General features: G+C 38.4%; 4 protein-coding genes across 7 annotated transcripts; 1 reads left to right on the top strand and 3 right to left on the bottom strand.

The window, feature by feature from the left end:
* Nucleotides 1-1,674: 1,674 nt before the first annotated feature.
* LOC103450962 (uncharacterized) lies at nucleotides 1,675-4,877 on the bottom strand. The gene is made up of 7 exons (XM_008390372.4): nucleotides 4,492-4,877; nucleotides 3,819-3,898; nucleotides 3,562-3,622; nucleotides 2,732-2,789; nucleotides 2,431-2,488; nucleotides 2,109-2,181; nucleotides 1,675-1,975 (listed from the first exon to the last, which is right to left on the bottom strand). The coding sequence occupies exons 1-7, from the start codon at nucleotides 4,819-4,821 to the stop codon at nucleotides 1,883-1,885; spliced, it is 753 nt and encodes a 250-aa protein (XP_008388594.2). The 5' UTR covers nucleotides 4,822-4,877; the 3' UTR covers nucleotides 1,675-1,882.
* A 792-nt stretch (nucleotides 4,878-5,669) lies between these two features.
* LOC103450963 (UPF0603 protein At1g54780, chloroplastic-like) lies at nucleotides 5,670-7,636 on the top strand. Its single transcript, XM_008390373.4, has 3 exons — nucleotides 5,670-6,321; nucleotides 6,555-6,747; nucleotides 7,178-7,636. The coding sequence occupies exons 1-3, from the start codon at nucleotides 5,887-5,889 to the stop codon at nucleotides 7,423-7,425; spliced, it is 876 nt and encodes a 291-aa protein (XP_008388595.3). The 5' UTR covers nucleotides 5,670-5,886; the 3' UTR covers nucleotides 7,426-7,636.
* An 85-nt stretch (nucleotides 7,637-7,721) lies between these two features.
* Nucleotides 7,722-11,112, bottom strand: LOC103450964 (GDSL esterase/lipase At1g54790-like). 2 transcript variants are annotated; one of them, XM_029090031.2, is made up of 5 exons: nucleotides 10,808-11,066; nucleotides 9,102-9,356; nucleotides 8,586-8,953; nucleotides 8,228-8,498; nucleotides 7,722-8,109 (listed from the first exon to the last, which is right to left on the bottom strand). In XM_029090031.2, the coding sequence occupies exons 1-5, from the start codon at nucleotides 11,049-11,051 to the stop codon at nucleotides 7,841-7,843; spliced, it is 1,407 nt and encodes a 468-aa protein (XP_028945864.1). In that variant the 5' UTR covers nucleotides 11,052-11,066; the 3' UTR covers nucleotides 7,722-7,840. The 2 variants fall into 2 exon arrangements, with proteins under 2 accessions (XP_028945864.1, XP_008388596.2); XM_008390374.4 differs by having other exon boundaries at nucleotides 9,102-11,112.
* Nucleotides 11,113-12,492: 1,380 nt separating this feature from the next.
* Nucleotides 12,493-16,528, bottom strand: LOC103450965 (kinesin-like protein KIN-1). Of its 3 annotated transcripts, XM_008390376.4 has the most exons (16): nucleotides 16,480-16,528; nucleotides 15,940-16,084; nucleotides 15,731-15,833; nucleotides 15,411-15,454; nucleotides 15,255-15,284; nucleotides 15,037-15,159; nucleotides 14,914-14,939; nucleotides 14,686-14,767; nucleotides 14,440-14,481; nucleotides 14,328-14,361; nucleotides 14,135-14,210; nucleotides 13,841-14,060; nucleotides 13,673-13,764; nucleotides 13,466-13,580; nucleotides 13,215-13,394; nucleotides 12,493-13,121 (listed from the first exon to the last, which is right to left on the bottom strand). In XM_008390376.4, the coding sequence occupies exons 2-16, from the start codon at nucleotides 16,051-16,053 to the stop codon at nucleotides 12,951-12,953; spliced, it is 1,452 nt and encodes a 483-aa protein (XP_008388598.2). In that variant the 5' UTR covers nucleotides 16,054-16,084; nucleotides 16,480-16,528; the 3' UTR covers nucleotides 12,493-12,950. The 3 variants fall into 3 exon arrangements, with proteins under 3 accessions (XP_008388598.2, XP_017191652.2, XP_070666298.1); XM_017336163.3 differs by having other exon boundaries at nucleotides 12,518-13,394; XM_070810197.1 differs by lacking the exon at nucleotides 16,480-16,528 and having other exon boundaries at nucleotides 12,518-13,394; nucleotides 15,940-16,192.
* Nucleotides 16,529-16,888: the final 360 nt, after the last annotated feature.

Raw genomic sequence — 16,888 nt, 5'->3', positions numbered from 1 at the left:
AGTTTTTATTTTTTGTACTTTGGAGAATGGTAGGAGAGACGAAAAGACAATATAGAAGAATAAGTAAACAAAATATCTTTAAAAAACAACTTAAAACAATTTTTAGTTTTCGTTTATCGATTTTATTTTCTTAGGCATATAATTTTAGGAAAACTAATGAAAAGAGCTTGAAAACTTTGAGTTTTAATGATAAGGACAAAATAAAGGGTAAAGTGAATAGTAACAGGATTGACTTTTTAGTGTAAAAATGTGGTTTTTCGTTAAAGTGAACAGTACCGGGTGCTTTTCGTTAAAGTTCCCTATAATTTTCCCATCATTCTTCACCTACCCCTCTCATTTCCAATTTATCTCAGGTTTACTCCCTCCATCTTTAACAAAAAATAAAAAAATAAAATTAAAATAAAAACTAAAAAATAAAAAAACGATACAGTTATCAAAGCCGTAACTATTAATTTGATGTTTGCTAGTCATCACTACGTGACATGTTAAATGATAGTTGATTAAGACTTAACTTTCAACTTGCATGCGTAATTACTGATCTCCTGCCGCTGATTGACCATCACGAGACTAATGACTATATATCAACCAAGGAATATCAAATATGCCAGTTCAATCATCTTATCATCTCAAGCCAAATCATATTAATTAAGTTAAAATCCAATTAGATATTTGTTTTGTTTTCTTATATCAATAATTTGTGGAAATGTTGAGACGATATTATATTCAATGGGCGCTGCCGGATTTGCAAGCTGCTGATGTCAACGCATTTAATGTCAGATGTGTAGAATTATCAGAGAGACGGGCTATACGGCCCACTTCCAACAACATCGATATTGTCCTCAACTTGGTAATTATCACCTGCACAATCCGTCAAGTGTGAGGTTTGATCACAAAATGCCTCGGTATTAGTTGGAGTGATGTTAGGATATTTAAACTCTTATTTTTCTCATTGATACGGTCGATATGAGACATTTCAACACGTCCCCTCACGTGGGACCCAATTAGTGGGTCACACGTGGAAGATTCACACATCTACAATCACGCGGAGCCAAGAGGACTCACCCTACACGCGAGGCCAAAGGACCCACCATCGTCTCGAGGGGCCAAGGGGACCCACCTATCACATGGCAGTACAGTATAGGCCCGCTCCGTGGCTCTGATACCATGTAGAATCATTAGAGAGACAGGCCATACGACCCACTTCCAACAACACTAATATGGTCCCCAACTTGGTAATTACCACCTGCACAATCCGTCAGGTGTGAAGTTTTATCACAAAATATCTCAGTATTAGTTGAAGTGAGGTTATGATATTTAAACTCTTATTTTTCTCATTGATATGGTCGATGTGAGACATTTCAACATGATGCATATTGGGACCTACATAGCTCTAGGACCGTTCAGAGTTTGAGAAATATACATGTAAAGGTCCTTTGATATCCTCCAAATTCAAAATTTTCACAAAAAATTGTTTACTCTCTACATCTCCAACTCGTTTTCTTTCCAAAGCATCCAAAAATACAGCCGAATCCGATATGTTTTCAGTCATTTGATTGTGAAATCTCATAAAAACTGGGGGTACTGATAGTTTTAATGACGTTCGTTTAACAAAACTCGGATTAATACGCAGTTAAGCACCAGTAATGATCCGCTAACGATTTGAAGCCGAAAGAATTGTACACCACTCAAACTGTCAACATAATTTCGACAAGGAATGGCCTTGTAATGTCTCAACAATGATGCGAGGAGCCTCGACTGTAACCTTAATACAAGCTATCCTGCTTTCACACCGTCTCCAGATGACTCCAGAATTCGTCTACATTTCAAAAATTTTGAGCTGCAAATCTGCAACGCGCGTTTCAAATCCGACATCCAAAAAATACTACAAAACAGTCATCGATATAGCAGCAGAGCGAAGCTTCACGCCATCATCATTCCACTTAGACTCCGGGGCAGTAGCTCCGGCGATATATGTCTATAACGAAAAATGGGGAGAAGTGTAAACTTGATGAAGATATAGAAACCTTTGGACGAACGGTTCTATGAGATAATAGTGTTCAAGTTCAAAGGTAGGGTTTTGAATGTTTTGAAACTATGTGTTGACAAACCTTTCCACCGTTAACAGCAGCTACAAGTGCCGCATGCTGTTGTTGTATACCAAACTCGTAGAAATAATAAGTCCTGAAACGTGTGGAACAACATATATCAAGATACGTATTGCAAATGCTATTTGCAAAAACATCTGAAAAATAACCTATGTTCTCATATGTTCTTCCACCAGCTATATTTTACAAATAGAGCGGAGTTTTGAAGCCTTCCGAGTAGTGTATTTACAGACAAGAATTCATGATATTGAGTTAAATGTAGGGAATGAAAGAATGGCGATAGCTTAACAGGCGCAACTTCTTTCTTGAGAGAAAACAAACTTACCTAAAACCTTCTTCTTCCTTTATCTTTATAGCTCGGGCAGAGTATACAGTAGATCCAACTGCAATTGCAGAATGATTAGGATTAAGGATCAATACAAGACAAAGCTGAAGGAGGATATGGAGAGAAGCTGACTAGACGTCTGCACACATTCCGATATTAGAATTTAGAACAAGGAGAATCGATCAGCCCTTACGTAAAATCTCGATCAAACTCTTATGTAAAACTAAAGTTTTAAATCTACGTTTTTGGTTTACCAAAAAAAGAGGCTGAGAAGGCACAGATTGTGCTACAATACACATACCTGGAACGAAGATTTTTGCAGCCTCCTTCAAGGAACCTAAATCCGTTATGTCTTTGGCCTGTCCAAGTTAGCATATATTATTGTAAATAGCATTTTATCAAGCAATTGAGAAAGAGTACATAAATAAATCACCTAATGTGGATTCATGACGATGTAATGGAAGATGTTATGCTTCTAAAACCTGATCGGCCATGAATAAGACGACAAAATTACTCTAGGATATCTAAATATATTGCAAGGTTTATATCTTAAGAAGCCAATATGTCTGAAGGGCCAGACTAGTAACGAAAGGTGAGCATTACGAAAGAACATTTCTGATAAGTAGCCGTAGTTTGCAAAACTATGAATTCATGCCTCCCATGATACATGGGATGAAAGGGAAGTCAGAGAAGGCTAAAAACTATCAACAAATCCATTTAGATGGCAGAAATCCAGTCAAACATAAATCTATGAGGAGAAAACTTGCTATAGCACATCTAATATAACTGCAGAAGTTCCAGCCTGCCAAACTTTCCATCATTCTCCTTGCGCACAAAGAACACCAGAAAATATAACAATAAGCCTACGCAAAATGAAAAAACGACCCCTATGTCTACCAAACATTCCATTCGGCCAGCCACCACCTCAACCAACGTAGTGGCCATAAACCAAAAAGTTAACTAGAGAGAGCGAGAGAGAATAAGAAAAGGCCACAATATCCACAAACTAAAGCAGTACTGTTGTAAATTCACGAGTGTGCACAGCACACACATGCGTTAGCAATGAAACGACATAGTAAATCAGTTCAGGACAAATTTTATAAAGAAAAATCAATGACTGTCATTGCAAACCTCTAAAAAGGTGATCTTGAGTGAATTCGATGGGCGAATAACAACACTCACAACCTCATATCTGCATCAACAAATAACAAGGAGAAAAACAAATGAAAACCAGTACGAATCACTGAAAAACATAACGTTCTACATTGTTAGCTTTGCTTCATGTAGAAAGAAAGTTATCTTTAAAGATGTAATTTAGACCACACCGAGACCAATAAGTTAACATAACAAAAACTTTGAGGAGCAGCGAACTTGTAAAAATGGCATACCCATCAGCAGATGCAAAACGTGCTGCAAAGGTCTTGGTCTTTACCTTGTCTCCATAAAGAGACAACCCAGAATTGTAATCCTAGATTGTAAACATAATAACGCAGTCAGTTAGCAATGAAAATTTCGAGATTACGTATTCTGAATCCTAATAATACTGGGATAAAATTTAACTTAAAGAAACAAAAAAAAAAAAAACTCCAAAGTATCTTATATCTGAAGTTTCTGAAGAAGCAAAATTACCAAGTAACATAATCAACCCAAAAGGCAGTGGATTTGCATTGCCCGAAAAGGCAGTAACTTTACCAAATGGTGGTATGTTCTGGTACAAAATGCACAACTTGAAGAAACAAAAAATGAATTCTGAAGTATCTATATCTGAAGTTTCTGATATCAGAAGCAAAAATACCAAGTAATACAATCAACTCGAAAGCGAATTTCACATAAAAGGCAGTAACTGTACCAGTTATAAACTCTATGTATATCCAGAGAACGAACTTCCCCTAAAGACTACCATTATCTCTCCTCCAAAATTAAGCCTAAAAAGTGGATGCAAAAACATATGCTGCAAATTGGAACCACTCAGAGTACCGAAAAACATATTGAATTTATCTAAAATGTATGGGGGACATAAGAATTTAGAAAATACTTAAAAGTTGTTGAATGCAATCTTACCTCGGGCTCCTGAACGTCCTGAAACTGAGGAGGGACCCTAATGGCGAACCCATCTCCGAAGAACTGGAACCAATTTTTCGTGTTGGCGATGCCGGAAAGAGCCGGCCTTGGAGGCGGCGGAGGAGATTCCGGTGAAGAATGGGCAACTGGGTATTGCTGAGGGGTCAGAGAAATGAGGAAGAGTGAGGTTGTCTTGAGGATCAAGTTTCTTTTGGAGGAGGTAGGAGTGGTGGTGGTGGGGAGAGAGATTGTGGGTCTTGGGGTGGTGGGATTAGGGTTTTTGGGAGGATTTGGTGGGTGGGGAGAGAGGGAGAGAAGAAGAATGGCCATGAGAGAATGAGGATGGCTTTCATGGCTGTTGAAAAATTTGGAGGGAGATAATGTGGGACAGGATTTGGGGGTTTTGTATGTCACGATTGGGAAAGTTGGTTTTAGGGATTTGAAATTTTGGTTAAATGAAAAGGGTAGTTTGGTCATTTGGACTAAATTGTGCAATAACATGGAGACTTTTGCAACTAAATTGGTCACTTGAAATAATTGGATATTTTGACTCTTAACAAAAAAAATTGTCATAACTAAAGTTTAATCCAAAAAGTTAAAAAGTAAGGTAACAATTACGAGCATACTCGGTTTGAAATTCACCATTTAGAATTTCAGATTTAATATTGAGTGATGTTGCACAACATAAGTTACACGTTTTATGCAATATATTAACATGTTTTGATATAACATTTGATAAGATGGCGTGATATAACTGATTTACCCAACAAATTAACCCGTATACTCGATTTGGAATCCACCATTTACCCAATAAATTTTTAAGTCAATTAGATTCTAACAAAGAAAATCCGAGCAGAGGATTTTTTTTTTCTTACAAAATGAGGATAACTGGTGGCAAGTCATAATTTTTTTTTGTGTTCTGAGAGACTATGGTGAATTTCATCCTACTTGTGACTACAGTTAAACAGACTCACCAGTTTGAAGTATCGAACATGTGGCCTCTCACAATTTTTTGTTTACTAGAAAGTTGCATTTTGTGCCTTTACCACTGGGCGACTTAATGTTGTTCCAAATAGAGGATTTGGATCCCATAAAGCTACAATTTGGGTTCATTTTTGTGTAAATTCCATTTTTACCCTTGCTGTCAAGACTCAAGCAGGTCAACCAATCAAGTGGTGTTGAGTTCACCGGAAGTAGGCACTTTTGAAACCAACAGAGAGCCTACCTGTTATCCACATTCGAATTCAGCCATCCAATCAAACAACAAAAACAAATCCAAAACCCCAAAAACAACACAAAAACATGTAGAAAATCACACATCCCTCTCCCTCCTCTAATGGTTCACCATTCCTGAAACTCTTGTTCTCTCTCTCTCTCTCTCTCTCTCTCCCCCCAATGGAAACCATGATTTCTTCTCCCTCACTCTCTCCTCTCTTAAACACAAAACCTTCTTCTTTTAAGACCCCTTTGCCCCCCTCCCTCCAACCCAATACCAAACCTCTCCTCATCACTTCAAGCCTAAAAAATCACTCAATCCAATCACCAAAAACATCTCCACCAACACCCACAAATTGGGTTTCTTTTGCTCAGCAAGGACTAGCTGCTCTTGCACTTTCATTGGCACTAAACTTCTGCCCAATATTGCCTGATGGCAATGCACTAGCATCTGAGTTTGATGTGCTCAATGAAGGACCCCCAAAAGAGTCCTATGTTGTTGATGATGCCGGCGTACTCAGCCGCGTGACGAAAGCGGATATAAAGAATTTGATGCAGGAATTGGAGTACAAGAAGAACTTCCGGATCAATTTCATCACTGTTAGAAAGCTCACTGTAAGTTTCTTTCTGTTTTCTAAGTGTTTGCTAATGTATGTTTGTTTTAAGTTTTATAAATTATGACCTTTTTTGGGATCCCCTTTTGAGTTTAACTTTGTATACGTAGTCTTTTAAGTGACTCAGATTCACCTGACAAATACCTATAGTATTTCAGCGCACATCCAACCGTTAAATTAAAACATATATGTCGTACATTAACGACTCTAGAGTTTTTTATGGTTTGGTTGCAGAGCAAAGCTGATGCTTTTGAGTATGCTGACCAAGTTTTGGAAAAATGGTACCCTTCTGTTGAAGAGGGCAACAATAAGGGCATTGTTGTGCTTGTCACCAGCCAAAAAGAAGGTGCGGTCACAGGTGGTCCTGCATTTGTTCAAGCTGTTGGAGAAAGTATCCTTGATGCAACTGTATCTGAAAACCTTCCTGGTAACCATATGTCTTTACTTTTCTTACTTCAAGCAACGATTTTTTACGATGCTAATATTTCGTGTCAAGTCATAGTTTCTGAGCATGATTCAGATCATATGTAATATGAAACTGAGAGTTGAAGTAGTTTTGTTCGATTGAAATGTCCGGTGGCGGAAAGTAGAGAAATATAATATGAGTACTGAGTACAACACAGGGGAAGTAGGATCTAGTTAGAAATCTTTGTAGGCTGGAAACCCGTATAATCATTAGAAGACTGTTGAAGTGAATAATTCCTGCAAATTAAAGGGACCAAGTGCACGGCGAGCCCTTGCAAAATGTTTGGTGAAGGACTACATGTCCGATAGTTCCATACATGGTACGGCATAGTTTTAGTTTGTAATAATTTTGCAGCTAATGTTGATGAGATTATTGGATGTGTTGATGGCAGTCTTGGCAACAGAAGAAAAGTACAATGAAGCCATTTTCAGCAGTGCCAAACGGCTAGTTGCTGCGATTAACGGACTTCCAGATCCTGGCGGACCCAAAGTTAATGAAAACAAACGCGAATCCAACTTCAAAACCAAGGAGGAGACAGACGAGAAACGCGGGCAGTTCAGTCTTGTAGTTGGAGGATTGCTGGTGATTGCCTTTGTTGTTCCTATGGCACAGTACTATGCTTATGTCTCAAGGAAGTAAGCATGGAACTTGTTCATCAGTTAGGTTCGTCTTTCATTATTTCTCTTAAATTTCGAAAACATGCATAACATGCAGTTGTACAAATCGATCGAATTCAAATGGTTGATGAGAGACTTGAAATCAGAGAGGAACATGGTTCTTGTTGATATCTGTAAAAATATATGATCGAATTGAGTTGGTTATATGCGAATGCTTTCATTTTCGGCCACAACCTGTCTGCTTGCGTATGATGCAACGGTGTATACCCGCTTATACAGATGAATTTTTATGTGAGAAATATGCATCCAGTGCCACACTTTTGAAATGGAATTTCTGTATAAATTTGTGAGAACTTAAGGTTTACTGTTACATTTAAGAGTTGGCCTTACAAATACCAGACAAATGTTTAAATATGTAAATAAAACATGTTGGGGCTTCAGAACTTGAGCTTCAGAAGGAAAGGCATTTTATCCGAGAAGGGTGGATCAGAATACTTCCCGGTGAGTATCTTGGACGAGACATACTGATTCGCAGCTTCGGTGTAATGAATTCCATCCCAACTAATGTAATCAGAACTATCTGTGCATCCTTTGGCTGTGACAGTTGTTCCATTCAACGTCTTTGTTTGTCCACAGGTAATGTGACTGTCGTAGTTCAACGGGGGACCTCCGTAACCGCAGCAAGCCATAATAGGTTGCTCAAATCCTGCAGATACAATCCATAAAATCAGATATGAGATGATTAAAACAGAAAGAACTACGTATATATGTAATGCACGATATAATTCGCAATGAAGAATCACAAGGCACTCAGATGTACTAACCATTTTTCGAATAATTTGAAATGAGCTCAGATTTGATCGAAAAGATATCAACATATATGACACTTGCATTCGAGTACTGGCCTTGCAACTTTTTGGTGAGAGCATGAAGCTGCAGGTTAAAGAGTTTAGCAGCTTGGTTGTGGTTGCTGACGCATCCTTGTTCGTCAAACTTCGAGGGATCAGTTCCAAACTTGGCAACATTCTGCGTCAAGCATCCGAGAGGACCTGTGTTGTGTATCCAAAAGTTCCTACCTCCTTGGTCATATAATCTCTGAAACGAAAACAAAGAATGTCAGGTGGATGTTCTTCTTACTTAAATTCAAAGTATTGACCATCCTTGTTGTGTTAATGTACTGACCTTTACTCCAGTTTCGAATTCTGTCAAAATCATTGGAATAGAAGCGAGAATCTCATCCAATGATTTCGAATAAAATGCACCGGCGAGATCATTCTGGCCTATATCGAACATGTAGAGCCCTTTCGCGAAAAAATCTTCCGTGGGCAGATACTTGGGAGAGCTTTCTTTTTTAGCTAGCAACTCAAGAACCTTGGCTTTGAATCTAAAAAACTGGGAGACCTGGACCCCGAAAGAAAATGGGCTGATCGATGTTGCAGTTGCAGGAAGTATAGTTGACCCCGCCGCGGCAAAGTTGCAACCTTTTTGGAAACTCGGCAGGCCAACTGAATCCAAGTAGGCATTGAGAAACGGAAGCTCCATTGCATCCACTACAAAAACATTACACAATAAAGAGCAGTCACGAAACAATTTTTAAAAAAAATTAGAACTAACATAAACTTGAGATCAAAGTCGAACTCATAACGTGAATTAAACGCAGCAGAACAAAGCTTAGAGGGAAAAAAAATGGAAAATTACTAAGAAAATCGACGATGAGGCGGCCATCGGAGTATCTCCCAGATGGGGTTTTGAAATAAGATTGTCCATAAGGAGAAATAATGGTCTCAATGCCTGCGGAAACAAGGTTGCCAGTGTCGGAATTCGAATCGCCAAAGTTGAAAACGGCAGGGTGGTTGAAGTGGATGGATTTGGAAAGAGGCAAGGAGATGGAAATCAATGTGAGAATTTGGATAATGCAGATATTGGTAGCCATGGAAAATGCAACAGGAAGTTCTCTCGCTTCTTCGGCTGTTGCTTTCACCTAAATGCAAACAAACCAATAGAAAAATATATTATACTTTATGAAGCCTTTGTTGATAAGTTTCTGTTTGGTGAGCAGTGGGGCTCAAGTGTAAGTTGTTGGTTTGCTTTCACATGTGGAAAGCCAAAGGCCCAAGACAAAAGCGATATTTAATCCATGGGGAGGGAGGGTTCGAACTGAGAGGTAAAGAGCGGACATACTGTCTTGACTAACCAGTCCAATCCTATATCTCAAACAATATCCATATACATTTACATGTGTAATGTATAAAAATGTGAAAGTTGATTAAACCGAAAAATTGCAGGGTAAAGTAAACTGAAAAATTTACTGAGAAAATCTATGAGGAGACGGCCATCACAAAACCTCCCGGAGGGAGTTTTGAAGAAAGACTGTCCATAAGGTGGTGGGAGCTTGAAATCAAATCCGGCAGCAAGCACGCCGGTGCCAGAGTTTGAATCGCCGAAGTTGAAAGCGGCCGGGTAGCGGAACTCCGTTGAGTTTGAAGGTGGTGGAAAAATGGAAAGTAAGGTGAGAATTTGGATGGTGAAAATTTTGGTGGCCATGGATGAAGAGGCTTAATGTTCACGGATGTGTTATGTCCCAACCACCAAAATATAAGATCATGCATCATGTCATGTGACGTATGGAGCCAAGTTTATGAGCATGGTGAAAGCTTGAAAAGTTTGCTTTGACTTATGGAGAGGATGAATGATGGCAAAACGCCAAGTGTACAAGACTACAAACTACAAACCCCAATCAACAAAGTTATATTTTATGTAAGCAATGTAGCATCATTCTCCTAAGAGAAATGCTAAGGAACTCTTCCATAATATATCTGTCACTTTACAGTTTTAACGTTAATTTTCGTGCTAACATTATAAAATATTGTGTCAAAAACATAAGGTGTCAGAGAGTCTACATAGAGTCATACTTTTGAGAGGGTTTTAGCAGTTCTCTTCTTATAAATATTAAAAGTAATGACTTTCACACTCCTCGTTTAATTACTTCAATTTTAAATTGAATAGTTTCTATTTTTCTGTACTCAATATATATATTTGATTTAACACATTAAAAAGAACATTTATACACTTAATACGAAAGTGATTTTCACACTTTTATTTTCTTACACATGAATATGTCCAAATTAAAGACACTGTTCTACATAGCTTATATATATGGTAATACTATCCACACACCCATTATTACTTTTCATACACTTTTATCAAATTTTGGCCGTTATATCGAATGAACGAATGAATTGAAGAAGCTCAATGACAACAAATTAACAAGGGTATGTGAAAAGTAAAAATGGATACGATATATACATAATACACTTACTAGTGCATGCACGAGATACACAGTTGTTTATCAACATCCGGAGGTAGTGCATGTGACTATGTGAGTAATAAGGCCAGAAACTTACTTAGAAAATCTACGATCAGACGGCCATCGCAAGACCTTCCCGATGACGACGGAGGATTGAAGTAGGTCTGTCCATAAGGCAGTGGAAGATTGAAACCGAGCCCGGCACCGAGCTCGCCGGTGTCGGAATTTGAATCCCCAAAGTTAAAAACCGCCGGATAGCTGAACTTTATCGAATTCGCAACCGGTAAGACAATCACCAGGAAGGCAAAAACTTGGAGAATAATGGAGTTCTTGGCAGCCATGGATGTTGGAATTTGAAAAGCTTAATGTTCAAAGAGAGAGCAGCTGCAATGTGATTGAAGCATTAAGCATGTGAGACAAGAAGTAATATTTATAGGGTAGTTTTGGGTAACGGAGCCGAAGTTTTCTTTTCCTATTTTTCGTTGGAAAGCCAAGGTTTCCTTTGAGTTTCGGAAAGACTTTCCAAGTTTCAATGTTGCCAAAAAAGCAAAGTATAAAACTACGATTATGCCCTTAACATGTTGTCTATCTACAACTGAATGTACCAAAACACCCAACGAACACAGCTATATTTGTTAATTTCTGTCATTTGATCTTCTTTAATTTATCTGATCCGACAGCCGAAAATTAAAAGAGTGTGAGAGAAGTAAAAAGGGGTGTATGGATATCACACCCCTAAATTGAATTGTATAAACTTAATGATGTGGTTGTTAGTGATTTGATTATTAATTAAATATTGCTTAACATGCTTATTTTTTATTAATGACACATTGTTTGATTTGCAAATTTAGTATAAAAATTTGATCTCTCTAGGATTATCCTTTGGCTAATTAGTCACCCAGAATAAGTATGCTCGATAATTTTTGCACGATCTTTTAACCCAACACGAAAAAACAAGTTTTGGGTCAACTCCTTAACGAATGGGTCGCTATCAGGTCACCTTTTAACAATTCGGATCGTTATCGGGTCACTCGTTAAAAACCCGATAAGATATCATTTGTCAAATCCAGATATTAGATGTGATAATTTTTTGCATGACCCATTAACTTGACACAAAACGACATACTCCGTTAACGAGTCGAGTCGTTATTGGATCACCTATTAAGAACTTTTTAAAATAACGGGTTTGGCAAAATACGACCCTTTAAGATAACATGTATGACTCGAAAACAACACGAACACGACAAACACAACCGTTTGCTAGGTCAAATAATAAGACAGGTTCCAAGGGGTGTATTTGGAATTTTAGAAAACCGGATGGGACTTTTTACTACTTTAAGCAAGAACTACATGAAGGGCAGTAAAGCAAGCAAGGGCTCAAAACTTGTATTTTGAAAACGTATAACAAAGCTTTTCTTTTTGTTCTGTGATTCATATAAGATTTTGTGAGATGCAATTTTGTTCGATTGTAGAAAGCTTACCAATCAGGCAATATCATATTTGAGTTCTAAGTCCCGTTGGACCTAACATCCAAATACGTGCTTTTCTGAAAGCTCAACACAGTGCGATCTGGATTGTTTGCCCTCCCTATCTCATACTTTTCCCATCATCTCTTATTTCTGTAGTCACAGTTAAGCCATGTCAATATTTTATATTCCCATTACTTTTTGTCATATTATTTCTTTAAAAAAATCAATATAAAATTATTGACGTGATTTAACCGTGACCACATAAATAGGAGGCGATGAAAATGGTATGAAATGAGGAGGGGCAGACAATCCAAGTCCAACACAGCGTGTCCGCTCTCTTGCATTAAAAATTGATCCGCATCGTTGTATATTACAGTGACAATAATGCCTTGTTAAAAAAGATAATTGGGCTTTTAAACTAAAACACTTTTACTCCTCAAAAGCCCAACGCAAGATATCTCTTTTTATGTGGACTGAAAAGCCCTACCCAAGATCTCTCCCCAAACCAGTTTAATAGGCGCATACTCCTCTAGCAAATATTCTATATTTCTACTTAGCTTTGATAGAATTCAGTAAGGCTGCCTTACTAGGGTAGCTAGACCGGTTAGCACTACGTAGGGTTGAGTGAGACCAAAATACAGAGGGTCTCATGCTTTTGTGAGAAATGCTCTATGTATGACATGGTCGGTGCCTCTACCCTACTGTTGCAGTTCTTTAAAATATGAGCGATGTTCGATTAATCTCACATGTAAGGCAGGATTATACTCTTTATCATTTCAACAACTTGATAGAAGAGAGTGACCTGACCCGTGACACAACGGAACTGATAATTCCTGAAGGTTTATGCAGAACAATTGAAGTATCTCCAGCCGCTTCGCTTTGTGCATCCAATCTTTTAGCAGCTGCTAATTCGTTCTTCAGTGCCTTATTCTCTCTCTTAAGCTGCAACGGCATAAAACCGGCACAACAAAATTCATATTGAAGAAAGTAGACAAGGCTGTTTACACGCCATTCTCGGTACCAAGTAGCACGTACCTCCTCAACAGTGGATGCAAGATCTTCCACTGCTTGCTGCAGTAAGGTAATCGTCTGTGAAGTAACATCCGCCAATGCTGAGTCTACCTCTTCAGGCGAAGAAGGATCAAAGAGAATTCCGCTCAATGTGAACAACTCCTCAAGTAACTTCACATCTTCGGCATCAAATCTCTCCCTCAACTATAGTATGGAGGTATTAGAAGCTATGAAAAAAAACGTCACAGAAAACATTTTCACTAGAGTATTCTAACCATCCCAAGAATTCTCTCGCATGACTCGTCTTTAGTTGGGGAGGGAGGTCCGTTCCTTTTAGCAGATTTATCTTCGTTACCCTTGAGACGCGGTGACATCTTTATATGCTTTGCCCTGGCAAAGTAAGAATCTAACCTTAAGAATCCTGAGATTCAATTTTGAGTCCTAATTCGTAATTAAGCGATATGGGATGTTGAAAAGCATACCTCATCCCAAAGCGAAGAGTGGACAGACTCTCCAATGCATTAGAAGGACTTGGAGAGCAACAACACAACAATGCAGTACGCGAGTTACCTCCCTGCAAGATGAGAACCAGTAGATCTTCAGTACAAATCGACAATGCTATGGCGAGGACTAAAGGGAGGGAAACTGACCAGTGAATCTTGTAAAATCCGAGTGAGCTTGGAATCGCGGAAGGGAATGTGGTTTGCTTTGCCCGATGACCCGCATGTCAGAGCATTTATCACATTTCCAAGGGCTGAGAGAGACTTGTTGATGGTCTTAGCTTCTTCAAGAACTTTTCCCTCAGCTCCAGTTTTCTCTACTTTCTCAGATCCAGCCAAGTCTACAAGAATTAACTTTCCAGCTTTCGACCTGTACATGAATTCAGAATGTTCAAGATCATACAATTGAAAACTTGACACCAATATAAATTAAAGAAATTTTACCTCTCATCTTTCTTTACTTCTTGCTGAACTGTGAATATGTATATGCAGTGGCTTCTGCTGCTGGACACATTCATTTCTATATCGATGTTAAGTTTTACAGAAAATGGATAACATTCTCAGCCAAAAATGAATGCTGCTATTTATACTAGGAAATTAAGAAATAACTAGAACGGAAAAAGAAAGCAAAGGATACGGGTCTCTCCCACAGCTCTGTTAGCTATGCCATTCTGCATTATCAACATCGCCGTTAGAATGTAAACCATATACACAAACTATAAGAGATTTCTGAAGAAAATATATCTTACAGATAGGCTTTGCAATGCTTCTGCAGGACTCGACACAGAGATCTACAAAAAAAGGGGTGGGAACTTGGAGTCAGTTTGTAATCGTCAGTTTTCTTGGGCTCAAAATAGTAATTTGTGTGACAATAAAGGATTCAAGCAAGCAACAGATTCAAAAATCAAAACATGACTGGGATGATTCAAAAATTCGATAAGTACTCCCATTGATATCATGGGTATACAACTTATTGCTTCAAAAGGTAAGCATACCTCTGTTACTCCATTTAACAATATCCCCTGCGATTTACTCTCCTTAATCTGTATGTTGTCTTTTGCTAAATCAAAAAGGTCCCTGAATAAAAAGAAGTACTGTTAGTACTAATCGCAAGTATAGTATAGTTATTAGAACCTTCCTGGAGTTCCATCCTATTCAGCTTATTTCATGTTCCAAACAGATAGTGCATTCAAGCCAAACTGAGTTATTACGGTTACACCTACCTTACTCTTTCCATGTAGATCTCTACCTGAAAAGAGAAACAAACAGATTCAGAGAATTACATTGGTAGAGAAGTTACAACTTGAAACCAATTATGTCACCGGAAGATAAGCAAATCTCAATACCATTGACAATTTGATTGAGTGCTTCATTGTTCTTCCAGAAGATTTAATGCAATCAAACAGACCCTCAACAACTCTTGGAAGTAATCCTCTCTTCTGCTCGTCACGTACCAGTATGCTAGGCCCCTGCACCAAATACGCAAACATTACCGTGTGGGAGCTTAATTAATTGAATATCGATTAGCAGTCATCACTACAATATTGTGAAACTGCAGCCTCACCTCCATGCTATATGTCTTCCCCGCTCCAGTCTGCATTCATTGCAAAAGGTTTCGTGAATTAGAACCAACAAAACAACCAAGACATGCAATTACTAGATAGAAATTTAACACATACAGGTGATCGCCATAAGGAGAAAAGTTAGACAACTACGTCACCTGTCCATAAGTAACGATCGTCCCATTGATTGCATCAACAGCATCTGTATCATGGTCAGCGCAGATAAATAGCAGAAATTGAGTTGGAAATACACAAAATCAGTAATTCAGACTAAGACGATTCCCAATTAGTAAGACCTTCAATAAGCTCAGCCGCTACGAAAATGTAAGGGAACACTATATACCAAATCAATTAATTTCTACGCAAAGGCACATGGATAAAAGATTTTTAGAGTTTAACCGGAATTTCTTGCCTTTTCTTTCAAGTAAATAAGCAAGAGAAGCGTAATTCATCAATTAATGTCATTTCGAAGATATACCTCGCACAATAGGCGAAGCTAGAAATTCATACACTTGTGCCTGCTCAGATTTCTCGTAGAACACCTTATCAAAGCTAAATGTGAATTCTTCATCCTTCTCATCCTAGCCGTACAATAATTCAAATCTCTTCAAACTTTGTTTCTCAAACAGTTTTGCACGAAAAGATAGTAGCAGAGTTACAGGAATCCATGGATTCATGAGAAAAAACCTTGAAACTGAAAGTTTCGGAGTCTACGTGTTGAATGCAGACTGCATCGCCGTGATCTCTTCTCTCTTTGGAGCTCAAAGGCCGGAATCGAGCACATATTGTCATACTCGCCATTATCTTGCCGCGATCAGAAGCTAATTCGAAGCTGCAAAAAATAAAAACACAGAAAGAGCGTCAGTTAGGAAGGAAAACTCGTACGATCTGTTTGGTTGCCGGAAAATAAAAGAAAATCGGAATTCTTATGCGAGATTAATGCTACTGTTGCTCAAAATCTGGAGAAATCTTAGAAATTGAAGTGAACGATCGCGTTTGAATCAGATTAGAAAAGTGAAAATTCGATCGAAACTCAAATGACGTAGGTTCATTTTCTCAGCAGCCAAACAGCTAAAAGAGTGAACAAATCTCAATCGTTCCGGAATCGCGAGCTTTAAAATCTGTTTGGCAACTGAGAAATGATAGATAAATTGTAAATCGAAGGAACTTTCCTACAGTTTCCAGGCAACCAAACAATCAACAGAGATCGAGAGACGGAGAAAGTACCTTGGATTTTAGGCGCGAAAATGTGAAGTTCGAGAGCAACACTACGGACACTACGGAGTGGAGCTGTACCAGGTTATTAAAAGCGCTCACACCAACCATACAAGTGAAACTACGACGTGTCGTTCTGTAATTTTGTGGGATTAGGGGCAGGCGTTTGAACGGATAAAGCATTGAACCGTGCTGATATGAACCAGAAAAAAAATTGAAAAACCAATTTTGGTTTGACCGGTTCGGTTCTCGGCTTCACCCTATTTCACAAATCCTCATGCCTTTGGCTAAGCACGTGTCGACGTACCAACTTTAGTGGGGCCAAATCGAGTACAACCGATTAGACTGAACCGAACAAGACTAAACCAGACCTACTACTTCCTTTAGTGGGACCAAACGTATTATATTATCATCACAACGA

Source organism: Malus domestica, chromosome 12 (assembly GCF_042453785.1).
Source record: "Malus domestica chromosome 12, GDT2T_hap1".
NCBI classification, from domain to species: Eukaryota; Viridiplantae; Streptophyta; class Magnoliopsida; order Rosales; family Rosaceae; genus Malus; species Malus domestica.
This window is presented reverse-complemented; position numbering and strand designations above follow the sequence as displayed.